A 25,009-nucleotide genomic window follows, 5' to 3' on the forward strand; every position below is an offset into this window, starting at 1 on the left:
ATAAAAAAAAATCTATGATAAATTGAAATAACCCAATTTGAATTTATTTCAATAAAGTGCATAAAAAAATCATAATTTATGTTCTTATTTTTACCTGTTTTAAATTTGAAAACGTAAAAATACAACTTTGACAGCCTTCCTTATACTTCCATCTGTACATGCGTTTTTAAGAGTTAGGAAGAAAGAAATCTGCAACTTTAAATATAAATCAAATCCACAAAGAAATGAACATAATTCAATCATTTATGAAATCCGATTTATTTTTTACTCTGATTTTAAATTTTGGGTTTAAAATTGATCAATCAATTTTAGTTTTAATCCATTAACCTTTCCCTTGATAGCTGCGCAGTGTGCATGGATGCGTTTCTTATATTTATCAGAATTTGCAAACTTGCTTGTATAAATGTTACTCTATAGTTTGCGTTGTCCGTTAATTCGGCTTTAAAAGGCTTTAACTAACCGTTTTAGTTTGAACCGTTCTGGTTTAAAAAGTACCACTATTTTCTTAATTTTGCTAAAACAATATTTTGTTATACATATATTTGATATTTCTGTAACTGGATAATTCTGCATGGTCTTATTATTTTTTTTTCCCCTACTTATTTTATAACTTTCATTGGTTGTCCTTGTTTTTAATTGTTTGTTATATTTTATCTTAATTCGTTATATAGATTATCCTAGGATCATTTATGATAAATAAATTATGGGTTCTTATACAGAGAATTTACTAATAATATCAGGGAGGAATATTTAACCAGAGAAAGACTAATCAGCCTCATTTTAATTGATAAAGGTTAGGTTAGATCTAGTGAAGGTTAGGGGAGTCCCACAAGACTAGTAACCTGTAGGGAGGAGTTTCCGTAGTCTAGAAAAATTTTTGACTAAAGAACGATTTAAACTTTTTGTGAATATGACATTAAAATGTGAGGGTTGATTTAGGAACTTACTTTGATTTAAACAAAGCAGTAGATTAGAGAATACAAAATCATAAAGTCTGACTCAATCAACTAAATTTGTGGCTGATCACTGATCAGATAAAAGTTGTCACCGTTGTTTTTTTACCAAAATTGGAGCGTGTTGATTGGTCGTCCAATTATCATTTTGTTATTTGTACTGTTGATAGAATAAAAATATGTTTATTTTTCATTGAATAACATTATAGTTTGCTTAATCTAGAGGTTAGGTTTATAATGATTGTCGTCTAATATCTTGAAAACAGATTAGATTACCATTCTAAAGCCTTTCTTAAAAGTAGACAGACAGACCAACCTTTTTATGATACGATGTTTTCAATACACATATTGTTTTGAATATGGGAAACATTTTAAGCTCTAAAATGTTGAATTTTCACTTGATTTATTAGGCTTGCCTATAGAGTAAATCTTAATAAAAATTACAATTATAAATCGTTGGTTAAATAAACTGTAGCAATTGCTTTTTGATAAACCATGGAAATGCTTTTATATTTTTATTGGTTTTGAATCTGATATCATCTTCCACAGATTTATCATTTAATTAACGGGAAAAATTGTTTTATAAAAGTGGATGTATAATGAATTTTAAGATAAATAATGGTAGCACCGCTACCAAGAAAACTTAAACATAATAAGCATTTATTGGACCTTTAAAAAGCTTAGCAGTTAAGAATAACCCAACAGTTCATTGAAATCTTCAGAACAGGCAGCTTGTTCAAATACTATCCTAGTTATAGAGTAGCTTCACTGTCAAAATATGTATCATGACACAATTTGAATGAATTCTAAATAAAATAAAAATGCACTAATCCTTAATAAATTGCATAAAAAATGCAATAAACAGTTAAAGAAATTGAATCTTTTAAGAATAAAGCATTCTTTTCATTTCATTTAATAATGTATTGTTATTTTTATGACATTATAAATTACATTAAGTCTTTTATATATAAAAAGAATATTATAATAGTGATTTATTGCATATTAAAAAAAATTAAATAATAAGAAAATATTGCAGTTTAAGGAAGAAATAACGGTATATTTTTGTAATAAATTATAAACTAAAGAAAGTGCCTCAATACTTTCCTGATATATAAAAGGATGTAAATTCTTTTTTTTCAATATTTCAATTGAATATAAACTACCTTACATTATGATACATTATTTAAAAATTTTAATTTATTAATATTACCGAACACAATTTTAATGTTTTATAATGTTCTTTTTTCATAGAAAATTATGTTAGCTAGATATTATTTTCCTTTTTATAGACTTGATATGATAATTACTAAAATATCCTTTATTTTGTGTGTGAAGTATAAAGTTTAAACCTTGAATATAGTATTATTACAATGATAAAATTTATGAAAATTGCGCGAATTAAACAATGAAGATTTTAATAAGCAGATGAAGTTGAAATTTTGAGTAAGTTTTGGTTAATTAGAACATAATTAAAATCTACATATGGAAGAATCGTCCTTGGAAAAGGAATTTATTCAAACAAGCAAACAGGATTTTTATACATTTAATTCATACAATCATTTGAGTACTTTTATATATAAAAATTCTTTTTCCATTGATATTAAATACTATTCTTGCAATAAATTATTGCATAAATAATACATAATGCAAACTGTAAAGTTCAAACAAAAATTATTTTTAAATTCGCTGATTAAATATCTGCTCTTTTGATTGTCAAGATTATTATAATAATAAAAAAGAAGCTTTTAATAGTGCCTATAAAAATGACCTTTAGTGGCTTACCATGAGTCAACTAAAATGTATAATGTAAATGGCCTGCCATGGGTAATTTAGTCTCCGTTTTGTACTGTATGACGTAATTTTTTATAGGCACTATTAACAGCTTTAATGAAATAAGTTAGCTTTCTTTTCATGGACACAATTGTCCTGTTGACAATTAATTCTAATTGAGTATTATTCTCATTTTGAAAAAGGCTAATTTATTTAACTCAAAAGTTGCTATTAAGCTAAAAAGAAACCTTGAGTTTTTAATTTTAATTAGACAAAAATGCCTTATTATCATTTTATATGACAATTACTGGATGCTGTGAGTATTGGTGCAAAAAATATGACGTAACAAAAAAAATTAGCCAATGAGAGGCCGATGGTAAAATTTATAGTGGACTCTTATTGGCTAATTTTTTTTGTTACGTCATATTTTTTGCACCAATACTCACAGCATCCAATTACTGAAATTATGAAGAAACATAAAATAGCTAATCATATCTATAAAAGACCAAAATCCGCGCTTCTTTGAACCTTGTGACTGAAGGTTGCTTTGAATGCGGGTGGCTTATATAAGTCGTGCGCCCGAAGGAAATGCTTCTGTAAGCCGCGCGGCTGAAGCTGCTAATCCCTTGTATTTTTTGGTACATAATTTTAAGATTTTTGGTAAGTGCTATCAATGAAAATTAAAATTTTTTTTTCGTATTTTAATTTCAAACTCCGCTAATAGACAAAGAACTACCAATAGATAATAAACTTTGCCATATTCATATTTAATGGTCCTGAAAGCATTATTTTGAGCTTTTGGAGACTTTTCAACTCCCATAGATATATACACCCCCATGCAAAATAATATACTATAGAAAATATTAGATGTTTATGATAGCATAAATTTTTTAATTAAGATTTAAAAGTATTGACAGTCAAATATAGATATAAGAAATTTTAAATGTAAGGTGTAAGAAAATTATTGAGTAATGTCATGGTAGATAAAAAGATAGATAGATAGATATGCAGATAGTTAGGCTAACTAGAGCGGAACTTTTGAATCAGGAAGTGATAATTGGTATCTATCTATCCGCCTGTTTGTATCTACCTATCTGTCTATAGATAATTGCCTATCGAGAAAATTATTCCTGCAATTTTGCACATACACACACACTTACAGAATGACCGCGAAATATCTGTATCAGAAAATTAAATACTTTAATATGCTTGAAAAAAAGGCAAAGTTTTAAGTAACAAATAATTATACGTTGGTTGATTTGGTAGTAAATTTAGATTTCAACGGGAAAAAAGTACAATGAGTTGAATTGATAGAGAAACTAACTAGATTTTATAGTCTTTTACGACATATTTTGAAAGATTTTTAAAAACAGTTTTTTTGGTGGCTATCCTGTTAAAATACACGAACACAACATAATCGGTGCACAAACATTTACATACTTTAACAGTCAAAACTCATTTTCAATTTTTGTACATTTTGTTTGATGTACTTTGATGTACATGTACATTAGGGTGGGTCGATGTTGGACATTTTTTTTCTGAGACCAAACAGGGATCTGCAAATGATTTATTTTAGTATAATACACCTCTGGATGATTTAAAATTTATCCTAAGTCTTAAAACCGCTGACGACTAGACATTCAATTGTATGGCTTTTTGTAAATGGGTGTCAAAAAATTAATGAATCAGAACTATGGCTTCATGGTGCTTCCAGGAAAGTCCTTGAGGAGTAGAATCAGGAACTTCTGACCGTTTCAAAAAATCTTGTTCCTGGCATCAGAAAATCTCAAAAAACCTCTACAAATTGGATAATTCTCAATAAACCTTAAAAAATTGTGTTTTTTTAGTCATTTCAAAGGCTAGGAACGAGATATTTTGAAACGGACAAAAGTTCCTGATTCTACTCCTCAAAGACTTTCCTGGGAGCACCATGAAGCCAAAGCTCTGATTCAATAAATTTTTTACTCTTATATACAAATAGCTCTTCAACTGTATGCCTAGTCATTGGTAAAAGGTTGGTAAATAAAGTGTAAGGAAGCCAAATATGACTTTGACTGACTTATAGTCGGAAATTCATTATTAAACCGAGAAAATGCACATAAATATTTAGCCCTCTAGCACTAAAAGCAACTGAGATAATAAGTATAGTGGGCTTGAATGTCGTCTTTGCATATTTTTTATTAATGAATTACATTTTTAAGTGGTCGTGTTCTAAAACTCAATTTTTTAAAATTCTTTTTCAGTCAGAAATTTATTTAAGTTAGTTTTATCTGTTGCACATCCCCTCTTTGTCTAATTCCGATATGAACCCGCCCTAATGTACAGTAACATAGAGATAATTTAATTCGGTTATGAGCACATTTTTGTTATACTAATCGAAAAACTTGAAAAAATTAACCAATTTTTTTTTTTAAATTAATGTATACAAATGAAGGAACTCATTTTTGTCGATTAACCAATTTTTAAAAAAAAATTAAGGTATACAAATGAAGGAACTCATTTTTGTCGATTAACCAATTTTTAAAAAAAAAATTAAGGTATACAAATGAAGGAACTCATTTTTGTCGATCTGTATTATATACATTTTATGTGTAAAATGATTTTTCTGCAATAACTTATGTTTTAGCATGCACTTTTAGGGCTAGATGCTAAAAATATGTATTATTAATAGTTGTATGTATATATTAGATATATATATTTACTAAAATACAGTATTTACAGTACGTTATTTTACACCTTAAAATTAGATGACTTTTCATTTATATTTTTGCTCAATTTTAGTTTATCAAAAAGGATAATCATATATTTGCAAAAGAAGGAAAAGTTAGATAAAAATAAGTTAAGATAAAAATGAGAGGAATGTTGAAAAAAGTGAGAGGAAAAAGGAGAGAAAAAAATAGATGAAATGAGAAAGAAATATTGAAAAAGCCTAGATATAGGGGGAAAATAAAGGAAAAGGGAGAGAAAAGAGAGAGAGATGTAAAGAGAGGCAAACTATGGCCATTGACCGTGAATTATTTGATTTAGCGCACATTTTTTGCCACATAAAATAATGCACACCATTTTTTTGCAAAGGCGTCGCTTTTTGGATATTTTAACTTGCAATATTTTATAAATAATTGTTTTCAAAATATAAAATATATGTTAGTCATAAAGTTTTAAATTTATTATAATAATTCTCGTTCATGCTTTGTCTTTGCTCCATCTGCAATAGGACAAAAAAAAATAAACTTAAATTTGGTGCGTGATTTTTCTATTGTTTATCCTTGTTTTCTGGAGCAAAAATTATTTTTGCAATGGTTGGTGTGCCCAATATATTATGTACACTATTTATATATCGATGGGTGCCCAATAGTTGGATTTAACTTACTGCAAATATTATATGCACCAAAATACAGAATAAGCCTGTGCAGCAAGGTACTTATTGCGCAATTTTTTTGCACAGTATCTACGTGGAATACAGTAAAAGTGTCTGACTATGACGTCAGAAAAAATTAACAATTAACCAATGAGAAGCCAGTATTCACAATGGTAAAATATATAGCGGCCTCTCATTGGTTAATTGTTAATTTTTTCTGACGTCATAGTCAGACACTTTTACTGTTTTCATCTACGTGATACATATTTTATTAATCATGACACTAACCTTTGTGCATGTAGAAAATCTGCTAATAATACAGCTTGTTATCATAGGCGTCCAAAGGGGGGGGGGGGTAATGGGGCGATTACCCCCCCCCCCCCCAACGATTTTTTCATTTTATCCCCCCCCCCCATTTAAAATTTACCCCTACCCTGGGGGTGCCGTAGGCACCCCCAACCATTTAGGAGGGGGTATTTACCCCCCCCAAAATAAAAAATTTTTAATACTATATATTTAATAAAATTTAAATTACCCCCCCAAAAATTTTACCCCGGGGGTAAATTTTGGGGGGGGTTAACTAAATTTACCCCTGCCAACAGATTTCAGGGGGGGTAATTACCCCCCCAAGCAAATTTTACCCCCGGGGTAAAAATTTTGGGGGGGGTTAAAAAAATTTGCGGCGCGCTTCGCGCGCCATTTTACCCCCCCCCCAAAACGAATTACCCCCCCCTTAAAAAATTTTTACCCTCCCAAAATAAAAAGCTTGGACGCCCCTGCTTGTTATTTTAGTAATTACTAGCAAGTACGCCCCTAGAAGTCTCTAGGAACACTTAAAATGAAAGGGGGGGAAGTCGAACTCCCCCTCCTTTTTAATTTAAGTTTTTAAGAGAAAAAGTAAAATATTTTTGGGAGGTATTATGTTTTTGGAGGGCGGAAATACCCTTCCTCAAAACCTTTCATGGACCTCCATTGTAAAGGAGAACCATACAGATTCAGTGGTTAGCGAGATCCTGCGCTACAGACAAAAAAGATATATATGATAGGATTAACGCATTGTGATTAAATATTGTATTTTTACTTACAGTAAGGGATCTTAAGATAAAGGGCAATTGCCGATAAATTTATTTACCTCCCCAATGACAGAAAAATCTTTTTTTGTAGATTCAAATTATTGGTTGAAAAGTTTAGACACATTAAGACTCCTTAATTAAAAGTACAAAAAAAGAATTATTACCAAAATAAATGTTGAAAATATTATTGCTCAGTATTGATTATTATTGATGGAAATATGCTACACCCGGATCCATATTTAGCTACAATAATCTAAAATAGAACAAGACCGACAAAGTTTCAGACATTTAGCAAAAATTCATCACCTAAAATTATTTTATTTATTAGAATGTCTTTTCCTCTATATTATTGTTTTGGGGAATCAATTCAAATAATAAAATGACTTTTTTTGACTGAATAGAATTGTTTTAATAAAAAAATATGTTTGTTAGTGTGTGTAAAATTAAATATTAATGTTCATATGAACATATTACAAAAGTAAATTTATTGTTGTATCTTTCACTGTAAAAAAAATAATTTGAAGAACTTTTTTAGTATTTTTCTTTTAATGATAATGAAAATAAGAGACTAATATTTTTACTTTAAAAATCAGTTTTTGTTCTTATTCAAAATAGGCTAAAATTTTAACACAATTATTTTCTTAGGGTGACAAAATAGTTTTATTCAATAATTTCTAATTTAAAGAACAACATTCATAGATAAATTAATTAAAAATGAGAAATAAGATTCTTTATGATTAGGAATTAAACAGAAAAAAGAATAAATAATACAGTAAAAATAAAAATACGAGAAGAAACCAGAAAATCCAAAAACAATTTAAGAGACATCTACTTATCCCCGTACCTCTGTGGTTAGACTAATTCCACATAATGTTGTATAATTTCCTCAGGGTAGCTCCTGGTTCCTTATTCACTTCTACAGGGTGTTTCTACTTGTTTACAATGCATAGTGTTGCCTCCATTTTTCTTTTTATATTTTTTTTTGTTTCATACTGGGTGTTACAAAAGTGTGCATCAAAACTTACTTGTTTTAAACATTTACACTTTCTTATCATTTACAAATCGTGTATATCTTACGAAAAAGAAATAGCTAATACTACAAGGACAGCATTTCCCTAAAATTCTCCCAAATATAGCTACAATTTCCAAGTATAAAGTCAAAACATTTCGATTTCCTTAAAATATTATGTTTTATGTATTTGGTGTAATTTTCATCTTTTTTCCTCGTTCTATTATTTAAATATTTTTTTATGAAATCTTTAATGATTTACATCCTTATGTAGATGAAGAAAGATACATTACAAAGGAAATGATTTGAAAGATTTTTAAAGAAAATTATACATTAGTGGCAATAAAACTAGAATTTTATTTATTCATATTAACATAGATTGATTTATGGTTTGATATGATATAAGGAAAAAACGTATATAGAAACTGCCAAAGCATAACTTTTGTGATATAAGATATAAATAGTGCTAAATACAGAATTAATAAAAGTATCAAAACTAAGATATTTTGTTGATACAACTAGTTTTGATATTCTGAAATGTCACATCAATCTATAATTTTTTTTTCAAGTATTTCCCTGAAACTCCCTGATATGTTATGCAAAATTAGATGACCGCAAAAGTAACCAGGACGATAACATCCATACAATGTAGCTAAAAATTATACCAATTAATAGTATTCTGAAAAAAAAATTATTTCAAACGAAACGTATTAGTTAATTTTGACATTTTGTGCTTTTCTATATTTAATGTGAATCAGTTCGGCCGCCCGATTGATCAGAAATCATAGAGCTATAAAAAATTTAATATTTATAAGAACAAAAAATTGGCTTTTTCTAATATTTTTTATTTAATGCTTTGAATGTGAGGAACCAGAAGTAGCAACCACAAGACTATTTGAAACAATAGCATAATAGTTTCTGCTAGTGCCACAAACTTGGAATAGTTTTCTTCAAATAAAACAGAAACATAAGATATGTTTTTGCTCTAGTAATAGTAGTAGATTAATTAGAAAGTCAATAAAATGATATTCGATAAAATAAGCATAAGAATATCAATTATTACATAATTTCATATTTGGGTTGCTTCTGTATTTACATTTGCAGCTATGAGTGAGCTGGGTTGTCTCTAGCTATTTAGATGTTTACCAAGTTGTGTTTATCCAACTTCTGTAAGACCTCTTAAACGGTTAAATTGTTATATAGGGTTAATGTTATTCATCTTTTCAATTGTCCTTAATGGTTTTTCAGTACTTAGCCTACCCCTTGATTTTAAAAAGAATTAAAACAAAATTAAATTCAAAGATAAAACAAAGAACTCGCCATTATAATTTTACTTTCTTAGAATACTTTTTTCTCTCTCCATAACCATAGGTTTCCTTGTACTGATATAATTTTATCTATCTATTCTGTCGAAATATTTCTTATTAAAGACTTCTTTTTTAAAAGTCTATTTAAGTAGAATATTTTTAAAAGAGGTTTGATATATTTGTATTTTACATTTTTTTTAAAAGCATTAAGCAATTGTATCGATTTTAATAACATAATGATGCTTTGTCAGGTACGCGACGTAAATATTTAGAGTACGAGGGATGCCTTGGCCCATAAACAGGCGTAACTCATTCTGTTGCACAGATAGGACTTATGAGACAAAGGTCGTGCAATAAAAGAATTGGTTGTCTATTGGATGTTACTTAACCTATTATCATTGGGTGTTAAAAGTTTAAAACTGTTATCTAATTTCATTGTTGTTAGTTTTAAAAAACTAAACATCTTTTCATTTTCCTGTTTATGATAAGAAAACAAAAAAAGTAACAACTTTAAAATGGAAAAAAATGTATCAACAATTTTTTGATATGTAGAAATGCAATTTTGATCTAATTCTTTTGAATAAAAATGAAAGATTCTATTATGATTAGGGGCACACCAGGGCCAGGGCTAGGGAAATGGTTTCTAAAAAATAGGTTAATTAACTATAAAGTAGATTTTGTCCTTGATTGTCTTTGCTTTTTTACAGCTCCTCTGTTTGTAGGTCAAGTAAGATCTCAAATAAGGCTTGCCTCAGAACAGGTCCTAAGCCAGCGAATATTATTTGTTTTCTAAGCCAAGTAGAAAAAAAATTATCTTATTTATTTTAAACAAGCAAACTGAAAATAACTGTGAGGTCAAAAATGAAATAAAGCAGGTCGCTTATTTTTCTGGAAATTTACAATAGTTGTTTGTATCTGTGGGCTAAATATTAATTGAAAATCATGTGAATGATGTTGAACTATGAACTTGAAAAACATGTTGATAAAATTAAAAATGTTGTTTGCTGGATATTTGGTAAAACAGCTGACTCGTAAAACTTTTTCTCGCATTCATTCGAATCCGGTGGATAGGAACCGGTTCTCATCCATACGAAAAAACTATGTCTAGCATCGTATTATATCCAGTTTTCTACGAATATAAAAATATAAAATCATAAAATTAAAACCAGTTTTTTTAGCCGGTGCCTCCGGCACCTCGGGGCTAAAAAAACTAGTTTTAATCTTATAATTGTACATTCTATATCCGCGGAAAGCCGTTTATAATACGATACGAGAAACAACTATTCTCGTATTCATTCGAGTCCGGTGGATAGGAACCGGTTCTCATCCATACGAAAAAACTATGTCTAGCATCGAATTATATCCAGCTTTCTACGAATATAAAAATATAAAATCATAAAATTAAAACCAGTTTTTTAGCCGGTGCCTTCGGCACCTCGGGGCTAAAAAAACTGGTTTTAATCTCATAATTGTACATTTTTTATCCGCGGAAAGCCGTTTATAATACGATGCGAGAAATAACTATTATTGGTTCTGAACAGGTTGGAAGCAATTTGTCAAGGTGTAGGACAACTCCTAAAGAGACATGGTCCTACTCCTCGTCCCTGTCATTTTTTTTCTTTCTTTTATTATCTCTATGCATAGTACATAAATATAGAAAAGCTACGCTGTTCAGAAGTTTTAAAAGGTAAAAGTAGTACATGATTGAAAGGGTTAAAAAATATAAATGGGAAAACGCAATAACAGAAAAAAATGTAAATGTTGTAGGCATAAAAAAAACTGTAGTTGAATATATAATTGAAACTTTGGTGTTGCCAATGTTTTATATTATTTCATACCAACTTTACTATCTTCTGCATTACATTAAAGATTAATAGACTCCTTACTACCCATATACATTTAAATAACTGGATCTGTGACTGCCTGTGTGTACCGAAGCCCGAAGGATCTTGCTAAGGATCTGAACCGATATTGTTCTCCTTTAAAGTGTAGCTTCTCATATCACTCCTTTTCCCCTCCCCCCCCCCCCTTTCTCAACTGCCTCTAGAGGCCTCTTGGAGCAAAGCCTAGCATATTCTAAAGTAGCATGAAAAGATTCGATTTTAATGTCTTATGTGTCGACTATATGGTATTAAATAAAGTGATCATGGTACAAAATTATCGACTTGCTCTTATTCAAATGACTAAAAATTGTCTTTTTCGACTTTACGTCTTTTGCCAAAATTATGTAGAAATAATCCATGACATTTGGCCAAAAACCTACATAATATACAGAAAACTTTGACTAAATAGCCAAGTGGGGAATGGTTAATTAAAGACAATAAATCCACAACTGTAGTCCCATAAAACTAACAAAAATTATCTATTAAAGTGAGTATAAAATAGTAAAAATACCTCAATGCAATTCTATGTACGTTGAAGTGTGGTATCTAAATGATTAATATGTTCAAATTATGAGCTGAAACTGCCAACATTAGATGCTAGATGCATTTGCATTTAAAAGAACACTCTAATTTTTGAGAACTTTAGTCGATCTAATATCTTAGTTCTTATAACAGTAAGGGGTCTAAAAATAAGATAAAAAATATTTGTTCTACAGTATCATAAACTTACCTAATGTACAATTAAGTTGCATTACTCTTTTACTCATTATTTTTGTCTAATCCTTATACTAAAGTAACAGGGTGTCTGTTTGTGTGTTTGTTTGTACCGAAGGATCTCGCTAACCGCAGAACCGATCGGGTTCACCTTACAGGGTAGCTTGTCATATGTCCCGGGAAGGTTTATAACTATTTTTGGGGAGGGTACGGTACCACCACCCTCCCAAGAGAATTAATAATAAATTGAAATTTATATTGTAAGTATAAAGACTCCTACGTAACATTGTGGGGTATCGTATAAAGAGACTCTTACGCAACATATCGTAGAAACTTGAACAAAACAAAAAAACAAACATTTTAAGTGCCACTAGAGGCTTCTAGGGGGCGTAGCCGCTAGTAAAGAATAAATTAGGAGCGTCCCTTACATTTTAGGCAGGCCTAGTTGTTTGCATTTAGGCCCAGTTTTAAGCTTGATCATCATTACTGAACACTAACATTTATAACATTTTTTCTCCAGTAATATTTTGTTCATTTTTTCCGATATTTTTAAGTATATCTCTAAAAGACTTCAAAAAGCCCCTTTTCCTGTTGTTTTGTAACCCTCTGCAGGAGTCTCTTAACCTGTGGTGTGGGGTCTTAAAACCTAATCTTAAATAAGAATTAATAAGTAATATATAATTCAAAAGTATAATTCATACGTTTTTGGTATAGGTCATCGTAATTACACACACAGTTTAGCAGGTCAATTATATTTCAATATGAATATATTTTACATGTACTGCAAGATAGATTATTTATTTATGTTATACCTAAAACACATTAAATTTTTTTATAATTAGCCCAAGCTAATGAATGACATTCAAAATAATATCTTTGAATAAAATATCCATATTACATCTATATAATTGTAATAATTATAGAAAAACAATGGCAATTCTTGTTAAAGATGAAGCTTTTGTACGCTTAGGATTAGTCCGTAGTGCATATATCTCATCGTTAATTTAGGCACTTGAGATAAATTATTAATACGTCTTATACTGTTAGTACGCCCATACTTAGCATAATAAAATAAACACAATTTTATGACAATTAGCACACAATTTTGCAACATTTAAATTATATACATATAATTTTGTTTAGACTTATAAAATAATATTCTGCTTATTAAGTTCTGACAAGTGTTTATGTTCTTTTTTCTTACACCTGTCTTATTTTATATATTCGAATTTATGGATGTTGTCATCCTTGTTTTACTTAAAATTGTTGGTATAACAAGGAATTTGAAGTAAAAATATATATTGTGTTTAGGCTTTAACACGGCTATTTAAAAACTCCGTTATCAACATATAACAAGGATGGTTACATTTGAAAATAGCTCACCATTTTTAAAGAATTTTTTTTTATTTGGTTACCAAAAGAGGCTTTTTAACACCTTATGAACCCTTGATAAAAAAAAATGAATATAGAACATTCAATTTTTGTTACTATTCTTACAGATTCAACCTATATTAATTGTTTGAGTGTGGGTGTTGTTAGTTAGTCTGTTGTTTAAATTTTTAAATGAACGTCACAAAAGGAATAAAAGCAGATAAACACAATAAACCTTATTTGCAGAGTAGCTCCGCTACTAAAAAAATATCATAGTATTTAACCCGCGGCCTAATTAAGGTCTGAAAGATTGACTCACAATAACTCTCCCGTCATTAATGTTTTAATTCTTTAGGATGATTACACTGCGTCTTTACCTAACATTGTTAACTCATTCAAATTATTATATCAATTTCTCAACAAAACTAAAATTAGTTAAAATAAGTCTTAAGATGTCACTCATTGCCACTTTTGATAAATTCTTTATAGTTGACAATAATTGTAACGCTAAAAAAAATATATTGAGAGAGAAAATCAGTTGTTGTCACTTTTCTTGATGTGACATAGTCGACTTAAACAGGGAGGGAGGAGACATTTAGCTGTTTTTACATTAGTCCCCAAGGATTTATAATAATGTTTCCTTATTCGTTGGCTTTACAACTTTAAGACTTCCATTAAATGTTGCTTGGTTGGTTCAGTAAGTTGAGTGTCCAAAGATTTCAACTATTAATTGTAATCTACAGAATGCACATCAATTTATTGGCCATTGTCTTATCCCTAAATTCCTGCGACAAAAAACCTAATTGATGTTGTAGGCTAACACGTGGGTTAAAGGAAAAATACCCATCAAGTAAAGATTATAAGATTATAAGGACTGAAGAAAAAAGTAAATTGAGAAAATGTGGACCGTGCAGTAAGACTTCTAATTACGCCAATCCTTGAAATAATAAACTAATAATTATAAAGATCAACGATTATTGTATAAAAGAGATTGTTGTTTTACTTTTGGGATAGGGACGTGAATTATGAAAATGATATTAATTATCCGTAACGCAAAGACGTTCAAGCTTTTTTTAAGGGTTTACAAAATCTCGATTTGAAGGGGGTAAGATAGCACAAGAAGCACGCCGAAATTTTTTCACCCCCTCAAATTTTTACCCCGCGGGTAAAGTTTTCTTCAGAGAGGTATTTATCCCCCCCCCCCGCTCTAAAATCAGTGCAGCAATATTAAAAATTTGAAATAAATGGGTATAAAGGGCTGATGGTTTGAGTAAAAGCACCCCAAACCGTTTTTATGCCTTTGACAAGATTTTTATACTTTTTTATCTAAAGTTTAGTTTAAAGAAAATATGTTTGTATCTGCAGATTAAACAATAGACAATGCCTTTTTCCTTTAATAAGGAGCTTACACATTCCAGTTATAATTCAACCATAGGCGTGCGAAAGGGGGTTGAAGGGATGTGTCAACATCTCCTAAAATTGAAATTTGAAAAGCATTTCTTTTCTTATTTCAAACCCTCAAGTTTTACACCCCTTGGCCAAACCCTGTGCATGACGCCACTGAATTCAATTATAACCTCCTTTTTAAAGGACTAATATTTGATGTATTTGTACATCAAGATAACCACTGAACCTTTATGCATCATATAGGTTCCCATGTATATATACTATATAGTGACGGGGTGAGTGTCTATGTAATTTAAATTTAAGTACTTCATTTTAATTTGATTTTTTGATGTTTTAAATATCATATTATCATTACCAAAACTTCTATGGCTAATGAAAGAAGGACTGTTTAACTAGTTTTAAAGAAATCAAACAGTGCAGTGGAGGGATTCTAATCCAATAAAACGCCAGATTCTCATTCGTATCAGCCGTTTAAGATAACTTAAGTTACAGAAGATATACACAAATAAGAAAACCAATTATATTTTATCATTCAAGATTGAAAATTCTCTTATGAATTAAAGTATGCGAGTGTACTCTTGCTAATAAATGGTAATAATATGTAAGTAATATATTTCTACACAAAGCTTGTTTTAAATATCAGATAACTACTTCCCTCTTAACATTCACAGTTTTCTTTACAAGATTAATACAACGCTAAAAAAGTATAATATCTTAGAAATTAATTTTTAATTATGCATTTTTAGGTCATTTGTAAATATTAGTGTCAAACTTTATTGTTCTTAATTTCTATGTCAAATAATCTAACTTTTAGGTTGTGCTTCATATGGTAATGATTGTTCTTGATTGGGAATTTCATAATAAATTATTCCCTCTAAAAATTTTACAAGAATTTGAGGATTTTTTTATTTAATTTGTGAAATTCAAAATATATTGTAAATGTTAACAGGGCAGTCCTTTTTTGCTGGGAAAATTTGAACGGGGAAGTTATGGACAAGAATGAATAATAAATGTGTAATTTTGTCTGTATAATTATTGTCCTATTTGCCTTTTAAAGGTTGACTACATTTTTGTTGAAATATCATTTAGCTTTTTTGATACTGGTGTCTGACTTTTGCGGGGGATGGTTATAGAATATACGTGGATATTATTGCTAACATGGGCATCATTTATTGAATAGTTCGTTCATCCAATATAAGGGAAGGGAAGGGGATAAAGGGTGTGGGCGGTGGGTATCTTATTTTAGCCAGCTACTAGTTTCACTTAAACTCAGTACATGTAAATCTGTTGAGATCCAAGTAATAATATATTTATTGTGCGGGACCTTTATTCTTTTACTAAAACTTAACTAAAACTCGAAAAACAATACCAGGTTTATCTGTCCGTCCCATTATTCTATATATCTTCAAAAATAAAGCACAAAATCCATGCGAGGGGCTCAAATCTGACCCCCACGGGGTACTTAATCTGGTTTAATCAACAGTCTTCTTAAATCAACTTAATCATCTAAACTTCTTTTTTAATAGTTTGATTGTGGCGTAAATGCAATATATCCAAAAATATTAATTTACCTCAGGGAGGGAGGGGACAATGGGCTGTTTATTACACTAGTCCCCAAAGTTTTATATTAACAATTCTAATTTTGATTGGTTGGTTCATTAAGTTGAGTGTCTAAACGTTTCAAACACTAATTGGGATGTACAGAAGGGTTAATTTTGTATATCATCAATAGGTATGGCCATTAATTTATGAGCCATTGTATTATCCCTTTAGATCCCTGAATTTTTTTAGCAAATTTATAATTATTTTTATTTTCAGGGGAGAAGAAAGTTCTGCCTAAGAAAGCTACTCGGAATGTAACACTAGCAGCTCTCTTGATAGAGGAAGTCACAAGAACTTTAACACACAAGTAAGTAAACTTTTTACAGTACGGCTTCGAAACCGATTAATTTCAGCTTGGTTAGAACCAGCTTTGAGCCATGAGGAAAAGCCATGTATTGTATCGTATTATAGACAATTTTCCACGAATAATAAAATCAATACTAGTTTTGTTGGCTCTAGGACCGGCAACACAGGGCCAACAAAACTGATATTAATTCCTATAATTGTTCATTTAAATATCCATGCAAAGCTTTCTATAATACGATACAAAAAATAATTATTACATTAATTTCCGATATAATAAAACCAGTTTGAGAAAAACTGAAAATACATGCTACATATTGTAGGAAAAAAAGAAAAAGAAAAATTACAGAATTATTTAAAACCTGTTTTGTATTCCCATGCCGGGGATTCCCTCTGTAAAACAAAACCGGAATTATTCCTGTAATTTTACCTATCATTGAATAACTGTATATGATACTATGGGTTGAATATATGTATAATTAAAAGTTAAAGATTTTAAGAGTTTTTTGAAAATCAAGAATAGGCAATTGTTGCATCGTATTATAGACAGTTTTTCTTGAATATTAGGAAAATAAAATTAAAACCAGTTTTGATAGCCTCGAGGGGCCGAAGGCAAAGTCTAGTAAAACAGGTATTAAATTTATGTTTTTTATTTTGATATTCGTGGAAAGTTGTCTGTAATTTGATACTAAGCATGATTTTTCGGTTGGTCTGAGAATCTGTTCTATTCCACCGGATATTAATCGGCTTCGAAGCAATACCTGTAATTTCAAATTTGGCGTATACTGTTCATTTTCTAATCATCCACTTATAATTGTATTTTTTCCTGCTTTTTATAGGTAAAAACATGAGTAACAGACAATATTCTTTTTTTATTCTATTTGATTATGAAATACACCTTTACCTAACAGTATTTTTATATAATATGGCGCCTCTTGTCGCGACAGTTTGATTATGTATAAACATTTATCTTTAGACAATCATACAGGGAGACTTAAATAGGCTGTAAACATTTGATTCGTAAACATTGTAGATTCCCCCACCCTCTTTGAAAAACTCCATAATGAACACAAACTTTCCGAGCCGTTTCAAAGATCATAAGTGACAAACAGACTTAAGTCTTATTACCTATTTTGCACAATGATTAGGAATCTTAAGGGATAAGACAAAGGAGATAAATTGATATACATCCCCAATGACGATGAACAATATTAAACCTTAAGTGTTAAATAATATTTTAAAAGATTGGACACTAATAGTTGGAACTAATCCATCTAAATTCAATAAAAGTACCCAAAGTTTTTAAGCGAACAAATAAGATTGCATATCAGGGAAATTTACAAAGTCCCCTTCCAGGCCACTCCTGATAAATTGTATTTTTTTTTGTATTGACATATACATTTTTGTGTCCATGTACTTATCACTGAATCCCCAAGTTGATAAGGTATTGTGCATCTTATATTGGCAACAATCCCCATTAATCATCTGGTTCTAAACAGGGAGGGAAGGAAGAAACCATGAACTGTAAATTATACTGCCCCCCAAAAAATTACCAACTTGTTCTGCTAATCGTTTAAGGGAAATATTACTGGGACGTTATTTAACAGTATTTAAGATACATGAAAGCATATTGCCTTCCAAATGAAAATGGCATGTACACTAATACTTTTTTAAGGGAAATAATTCTCTGCGGGGTTGTGGTAGCCCTCCCCCTGAAAATATCCTAAAACCAACCCTGAACTAATATTAAAATACCTCAAATTGCTAAATAAAAGCCTGTTATGAGATTTTAGCGAATATGTATGTACACATGCTTTCAGTGTAGGATAAAAAAAATACTTTTATTAGAACATTGTTGATCTTGTTTGTCGCTATTCTAAGAATGACGTATTTTATTAACTGTAAATAATGACGTCATGAATCACATGACTGTATGAAATTTTCAAAGGAATTTTGCACATCATGACGAAATAAGATAATTATGCAATAATTTGTTTAGTTTTCAAGCAAAGGAGAGGTTTAGCTCCCCTTAGTTACCCTGGGTTGTAGGAACTGACGTAAGAGTGGCATGGCCAGCAGCCTCGCCTATATTAAGTTATTGATAGGTAATGTGTGTGTGTGTGTAGCCATAGTTTCTTAGTGTTTGGACCTAAGTAGTCATGGAGTAGGACGAGACACTTTTGTATGCTAACACCAGGGCCAGCTCAAGGTCCACGCTCAAGTACAAGTACTTGACCCGCTGTCTCAAGGGACCTACTCATTATTACCTCACCCTCGCCGAGTATGGCAGGTGTCCCAAATTAAGTCACCGTAATGAATGACGCTCTCCGCAGAGGAGCTTGGGACAAGGGTTGTACTGATATTATGTACTTGACTATTAAGTATCCAAACTTACTCAATAATCCCCTTCTTACACAACCAGGGGAAGTTGCGTGAATGTATTCAACTGAGAAATTCGAGTTGCCATATGGGGACTAGAACTCGAACTCTCATCACCGTAACTCAGTGCGTTACCACTGAGCTACGACGCCCCTCTTGATAGGTAATCTAAGCTATTGCAAATTAGTATGTTTTGTGAAGCTTCTTATAGGTCCAGGGAAGTTAAAACTATTTTGTGGAGGTAAACTCAACGGTCCCAAACTCCCCCCCCCCCCCTCAAAAAAAAACTAGTGCTCCTGGAGGTCAATGTTTTCTGACTTTTGCCCGAAATTTGGTTTCATTAACATATTTGTGCTTGTTTATAATTTAAACTTTAAATATTTCTAACTGGTTGAAGAAGGGAGTGGTTTTAATATAAATAGGTTTTTTTCTTCGTTGGTCAAAAAGATTAAAATCACGTTGTCGCGTCGTGAAGCATTTTTATATATAAAGGAATGACTTTAAAGTACAACTATTAAGGCTATTTCTAGCAGCTACGCCTCTCTACAAGTCTGCTTGTCTGTTATTAGAACTGATGGACGGTATTTATTACATAACTATTATTTCTTCTTAACAATTGAAATAAAAGTGCTCTATAAATTTGGGCTCGGCGGCCATATCAAACTTTGCAGATCCAAGAAAACTGAAAGGATTAGATTTATTCCACAACCCCAGTTTCCTTCCATAATCTATGTAAAACTAAAGGTAGAATTCAACACATGATAATTTGGAATAAATAACTATATTTTCGTTTTATGTCCTTTTCCTCGACAAAAAAATTACCAATAATATGTATCATTTGTGAAAAAACTAAAAATCTAAAGTAAAACTTGCTCTAAATAAATTTATTTTACATATGTTTTGTCTAACTTCATTTGTTTAAATAGCAAACTATTGAAGATTTTTCTAAATAAAATGTTCTAAATCTTGTTTTAAAAATCTTCTAATTGTGTTTGATATTTAGGTACAGTGTAGCCCCATGGGAAGTAGACAGCAGGATGAAGGAGCTACCTATCAAAGATACCATGCTTTCAGATATGTGTCCAGGTAATTATGGATTAGGACTCGGTATTCACGCGTTAGTTGGGACTAAGCCTCAAATTAAAACCAGTTTGAATGCCTCATAGGCGGCTGACGCGCTGCTACCAAGCCTTATTATAAACTTAAATTAACCGGAATTTTAAAACCTTTAAATTATATTTGATGAAATAGAAAAGAAATATTAAAAGGTATAAAGAATATTTTTTTAAAATGGTAAAATTTAAATAAATACTTAATTAAATTGCCTATATTTTATTATAAATTTTCTTTTTTTTCAGATGTAGAATCAGCTTACTGTTTTCCCCACAAGGCAATCAATAACTTACAAACAAAATTAGAATCATAATTAATAATTTTTTTGGTTAAGTAAAGAACTTAATTTTTATTTGAATGTGTTAGGTTAGAATTTATTTTGCCACTTTAGAAAACTTATTATAATCCTAAAGTTAAATTTTGATGGACCAGTTCTCAATAACAATTCATTACATATTTTCTAAAAGAAACCATGTATAAATTACTTAAAAATCTAAAGCACATTTAGTTACATTTATATAAGTACATAGTTCTATGAATGTTAGAGAAAAACCTGGGATGGAGGGGACATTGGACTGTAAATTACATTGTAACCCGGATTTTTATATTGAAGGGTTCTTATTCATTGGCTCAAAATATTAGGTAGTTTTCTTGAATTTTGACTGGATAGTTTCAAACTAGTAGTGTCCAAACAATAAATAATCTTAATCTAAAGGGTAAAATAATTTTGTTTAATAGGTAATGTATGTATATCAATTTAACGTTATTTATCGCTTAAGATCCCTCAGAAAAACAAACTATACATGATAAATTGTACATAATATAAAAGTTATGTTATGACCACCTTCGTTTCAAGCATCATCAAGTTTGAGAAATGAATTTGCTGTTTGCAAAATATTTTTAGAATGTCATTTTTCACTATCACGCTCCCTTTTACTCCCCTTTACTTCTTACCCTCCCCTTTTATTTTTGCAATTTGCTCTTCCTACTCAAATTTCAGGAATTGAAGGATATATGCTTAAATGCTTTTTGTGACTTTGCTTAGGCATGCCTATACCATGGCAAGATAAGCATAAAAATATTATCTTGGCATATACAAAGCTTCAATGAAAAAGCTAAATTTTGTGTTCACATTTTTTGGGTATACATACAAATACAGTATTTGTTTATGATTTACAATTTTTAAGATATTTTATGACATATTTAAATTACATATTCATTTATCCCTGACAAAAATCTACTGTTGTGAGCTAATCTTGTTACATAATAGAAAGATCCATTTTTAGTCCGTTAAAACGTGATTTTTATACTTGACAGACCTGTATTAAACTTCAGGAATAAAGGAATAGCAATTGTTTTTAGATTTATTAATAGCAGAAATATTAAGCTAAAACCCTGTTTTAGTATTGCAGAAAATCTACAGTTCAGGTTTGTCAGTACGTCAATACGTCACTCTGCAATAGTAAGTTTAGAATTGATTAAAACTTGTCGTAAAAAAAGAAATTTATTATGTTTTAAACCCAATTCCGGGGAGGGGCTTCAATGTTGAAATTGTGTCACGTGATCCTATCCACCCTCAAAATATTTGCACTCAACTCGGACGAAGGTCAAAAATCAAACACACTTGTTACTAGAGAATAAAAATTATCCTTAAAACCAACGAAAAATTGTATTTTTGTATGATTATTCTATGTACGGTGTTATATAAAGTTATAGAAAAACTTTTTTTTATAAACCTGGACTTTTCTAGGATAAAATATATGGTCTTAATATGCGATTCTATGGAAATTTTGGAAATAAATATATATGTGGACATATTTTTACTGTCGGTCTAGAAACCTATGAATTGGTGGAAGATTGCTATTACATAATGCCTAACAGCTTGGCGTTAAATTGACGTTTGCCATATGAGGAAGAGGTTAAGACATCCAGATAGATTCAAAGTTTATAATACGTCAATTTGCCTTAGGCTTTTTTTGTTTATCATTTTGTCAATAATATAGACTTGAAATTAAAAAACAGCATTTCTAACGTGAACATTAAAATATTTTACACAATAGTAAAGATTTTATGTGACCATAAATTATATTATTAGTTTAAATGGCGACATAAATGTTTAGGAATGATGACATGTACAAAACCTTTGCAAGATGGAGGCATTATTTATTTCCCTAATTTATACACAAAATAAAGCCATATGAAACTGATGGCTATAAAATCTGTTTCTTTGTTTGAAACGCGTTATAACTAAAGACAATAACCATCTGCTTCTTAATCAGTTGCGCGACGTTATTGGTTATTGTAAGGGGTATGTTTTGTACAAAAAATAAAAAGGCAAATCTTTTGAAACTCCTAACAAAAGTCGTAAAATCAAATGGTTGGCTGTTATTTTCTTTAGACTTGCAAAAGCCAGGCTCTTGATAAAATTATTCGGGCGATTAGTTGCTTAATTAACAACAGGATACATTATAAACCCTTTAGATAATTAGGTTGTGCAAACTTTTGAAGTTATTCTTGCGGCCTGCAAGTTGCATTTACAAAAGCTTAACTGTATTTGCAAAATTCGTGATCTTAAAATGTAAAGTAATTAAGTTCTAGTTTAGAAGTAGATTTAAAATCGTCAACTGTCAAATTGGTAAAATTGGGACACATTTAAGTCATTATTCAATTTGTAGGGGAAAAATTATATTGCAATATATTGCCTTTTGTTATCAAAAAAGCTATGTTCATCCTAAGTTTATTATTTTTCCGCAATTTTATTTTTAACTAAAACTATAAAACACAGTAATTAAAAGACAATTTTTACTGATAGAAAGATTTTTTAGAGGTTGAAATATTCCTTTAAAGCTTTTCAGGGACGCTATACTTTCGTATGTAAATTTCTAATGATGATATCAAAATTACCATTTCTCTATATTGAAATTAGTTGTTGAAAATCTTAGACACTATTAGTTTAAAGCAACCAATCAATAAAGATTTTACAAGAAATGAAGAAACGTTTTTATGAAACTTTGAATGCCAGTATAATCCATAGCCAAATTTCACCTTCCCCTCTGAAAGCCTAAGAAATAAAAAGTAGTAAATTTTAAGGTTATATAAATATTTTTGTCTACAAACAAAAAGTATTTAAGATATTTGAAATGAATGTTTCATAAGATTTGGTAAAATTACAGGAAGCTTGGACAATTTAAAGTACGTGGAAACGATTATATTTCGTAATAAAGTCTCTAAAATTTAGGGGATTGGACATAGGAGCAAAAAAGTTTTTTTTAATATTCCCATTATGATGTCTACTTTTTGAAAGCGATACTTTCTACATTTAGTTTTGGGAGTAAAGGATGAGCTATCGCTCCATCTTTAATTCTGCTTGATGAGTATATCTAAATATTTCAATGTAATTCCAGATGCTTATTTAAGACTTCATATTTTAAAGTTTAAACAAATTTTAAAATGCCAAATCACTTATATTCGTGATGAAATAGCTCTATCTAATTTAAACACAAGAAAATTAAGATTAAGATTCCTTTCATTAATTACTTCTCCAAGAAAATTTATTTTAATCTAAAGTTTGTAACTGTTTTGTGTATGATTTCAAAAATAGTCTAAAATAAGTTATATTTTTTTAATTAGCTAATATATATAGTCGACATGAACCATCGAAAAAAATGTTGACAGAATGGCCTGTCAAAAAATTGTGTCGTTATTAAATCAATTTAAACATGCCGATATTGTGTCAGCTAAGATCACTTTAGACATATGTACAGCCGACGTAAATATTGTCAAAATATTTTTTTTTAATTTCAACAGTGAATAGAAGAAACATTGAAGTTTTATTATCGATTTACTGAAAGTTATTGATTGATTGATTGATTACTCCAGTACCGAACTATCAACGCTGAGTGTAACAATGTGAAAAACCCAACCTGGGGTATTACTGGAGCTACGTATCTTAGAGTACTTCAGCCTATGTATGAGGATGGTAAGTTTTTACATTTTACATTCTTGTTAAACACATGAGGTTCAATAAAGCTTAGATTCGCTGACTCTAGGGCAAATTCTATTAAATTTCTTAGGTGGAAATTTTTATAGGAATCAACAGTCTATGACATGTAATAAAATTTAATATTTATGGGTGTATAAAAAAAAATATTTTAAGATTGCTTTAGAACATGTTTTGATTTAAGCCTGCTGTTTTTTGCAAAATATCTAAGATATAAGTACAGCTTTAATTAATATTTGACATTACATTTGAGTAATTATACAAAATTGAATGTCATTACTCATATAAATGATTGAAATCGTCAATCCTGTTTTTATTATTCTAGTTCTAGCTGTATTATTTCATAATCTTTAAAAGGACAACGCAAAATTTTAGTTTAGACAATAAATCTCGTTGAACTTAAGTCTGTAATACAGTATAACATCAAAGTACACGACGAACACCAATACCCCCCCCCCCCCCCACCACTTTTTTTGTATACAGTGCAAAGGGTGAGAGACTATAACCTTGTTGGCTATAACCTAAACAAAACAAAACATAAGTATAAATCAAATATAAATAATACCTTCACCTATTTTCTTTTTTTTTCAACATTCAGGGAACATTGCACTTTGAGAGAAAACATCTCATGAGTTTCAGACAAAGGATGTACAATCAAAGGGTTGATTGGTTAGAGACACTATAAATTCATCTTTCGCACAATAAAATTTATATCAACTTTGAATTGTCAAAGTAATAAAATGTATGGCTGTCCTATTATAAAACAT

The 25,009-nt window shown here is 30.0% G+C and overlaps 1 protein-coding gene across 1 annotated transcript in view; it reads left to right on the forward strand.

Moving 5' to 3' along the window:
• The window catches only part of LOC145329551 (uncharacterized), a 151,614-nt gene that overhangs the window by 39,156 nt on the left and 87,449 nt on the right, over positions 1-25,009 (forward strand). The window contains exons 4-7 of the mRNA XM_080173823.1: positions 16,664-16,754; positions 20,133-20,215; positions 20,488-20,519; positions 24,122-24,221. Coding sequence (XP_080029949.1) covers positions 16,664-16,754; positions 20,133-20,215; positions 20,488-20,519; positions 24,122-24,221 — 306 coding nt within the window. The remainder of the gene's footprint in view (positions 1-16,663; positions 16,755-20,132; positions 20,216-20,487; positions 20,520-24,121; positions 24,222-25,009) is intronic.

Source organism: Acartia tonsa, chromosome 10, assembly GCF_053477335.1.
Source record: "Acartia tonsa isolate MP-2025a chromosome 10, ASM5347733v1, whole genome shotgun sequence".
NCBI classification, from domain to species: Eukaryota; Metazoa; Arthropoda; class Copepoda; order Calanoida; family Acartiidae; genus Acartia; species Acartia tonsa.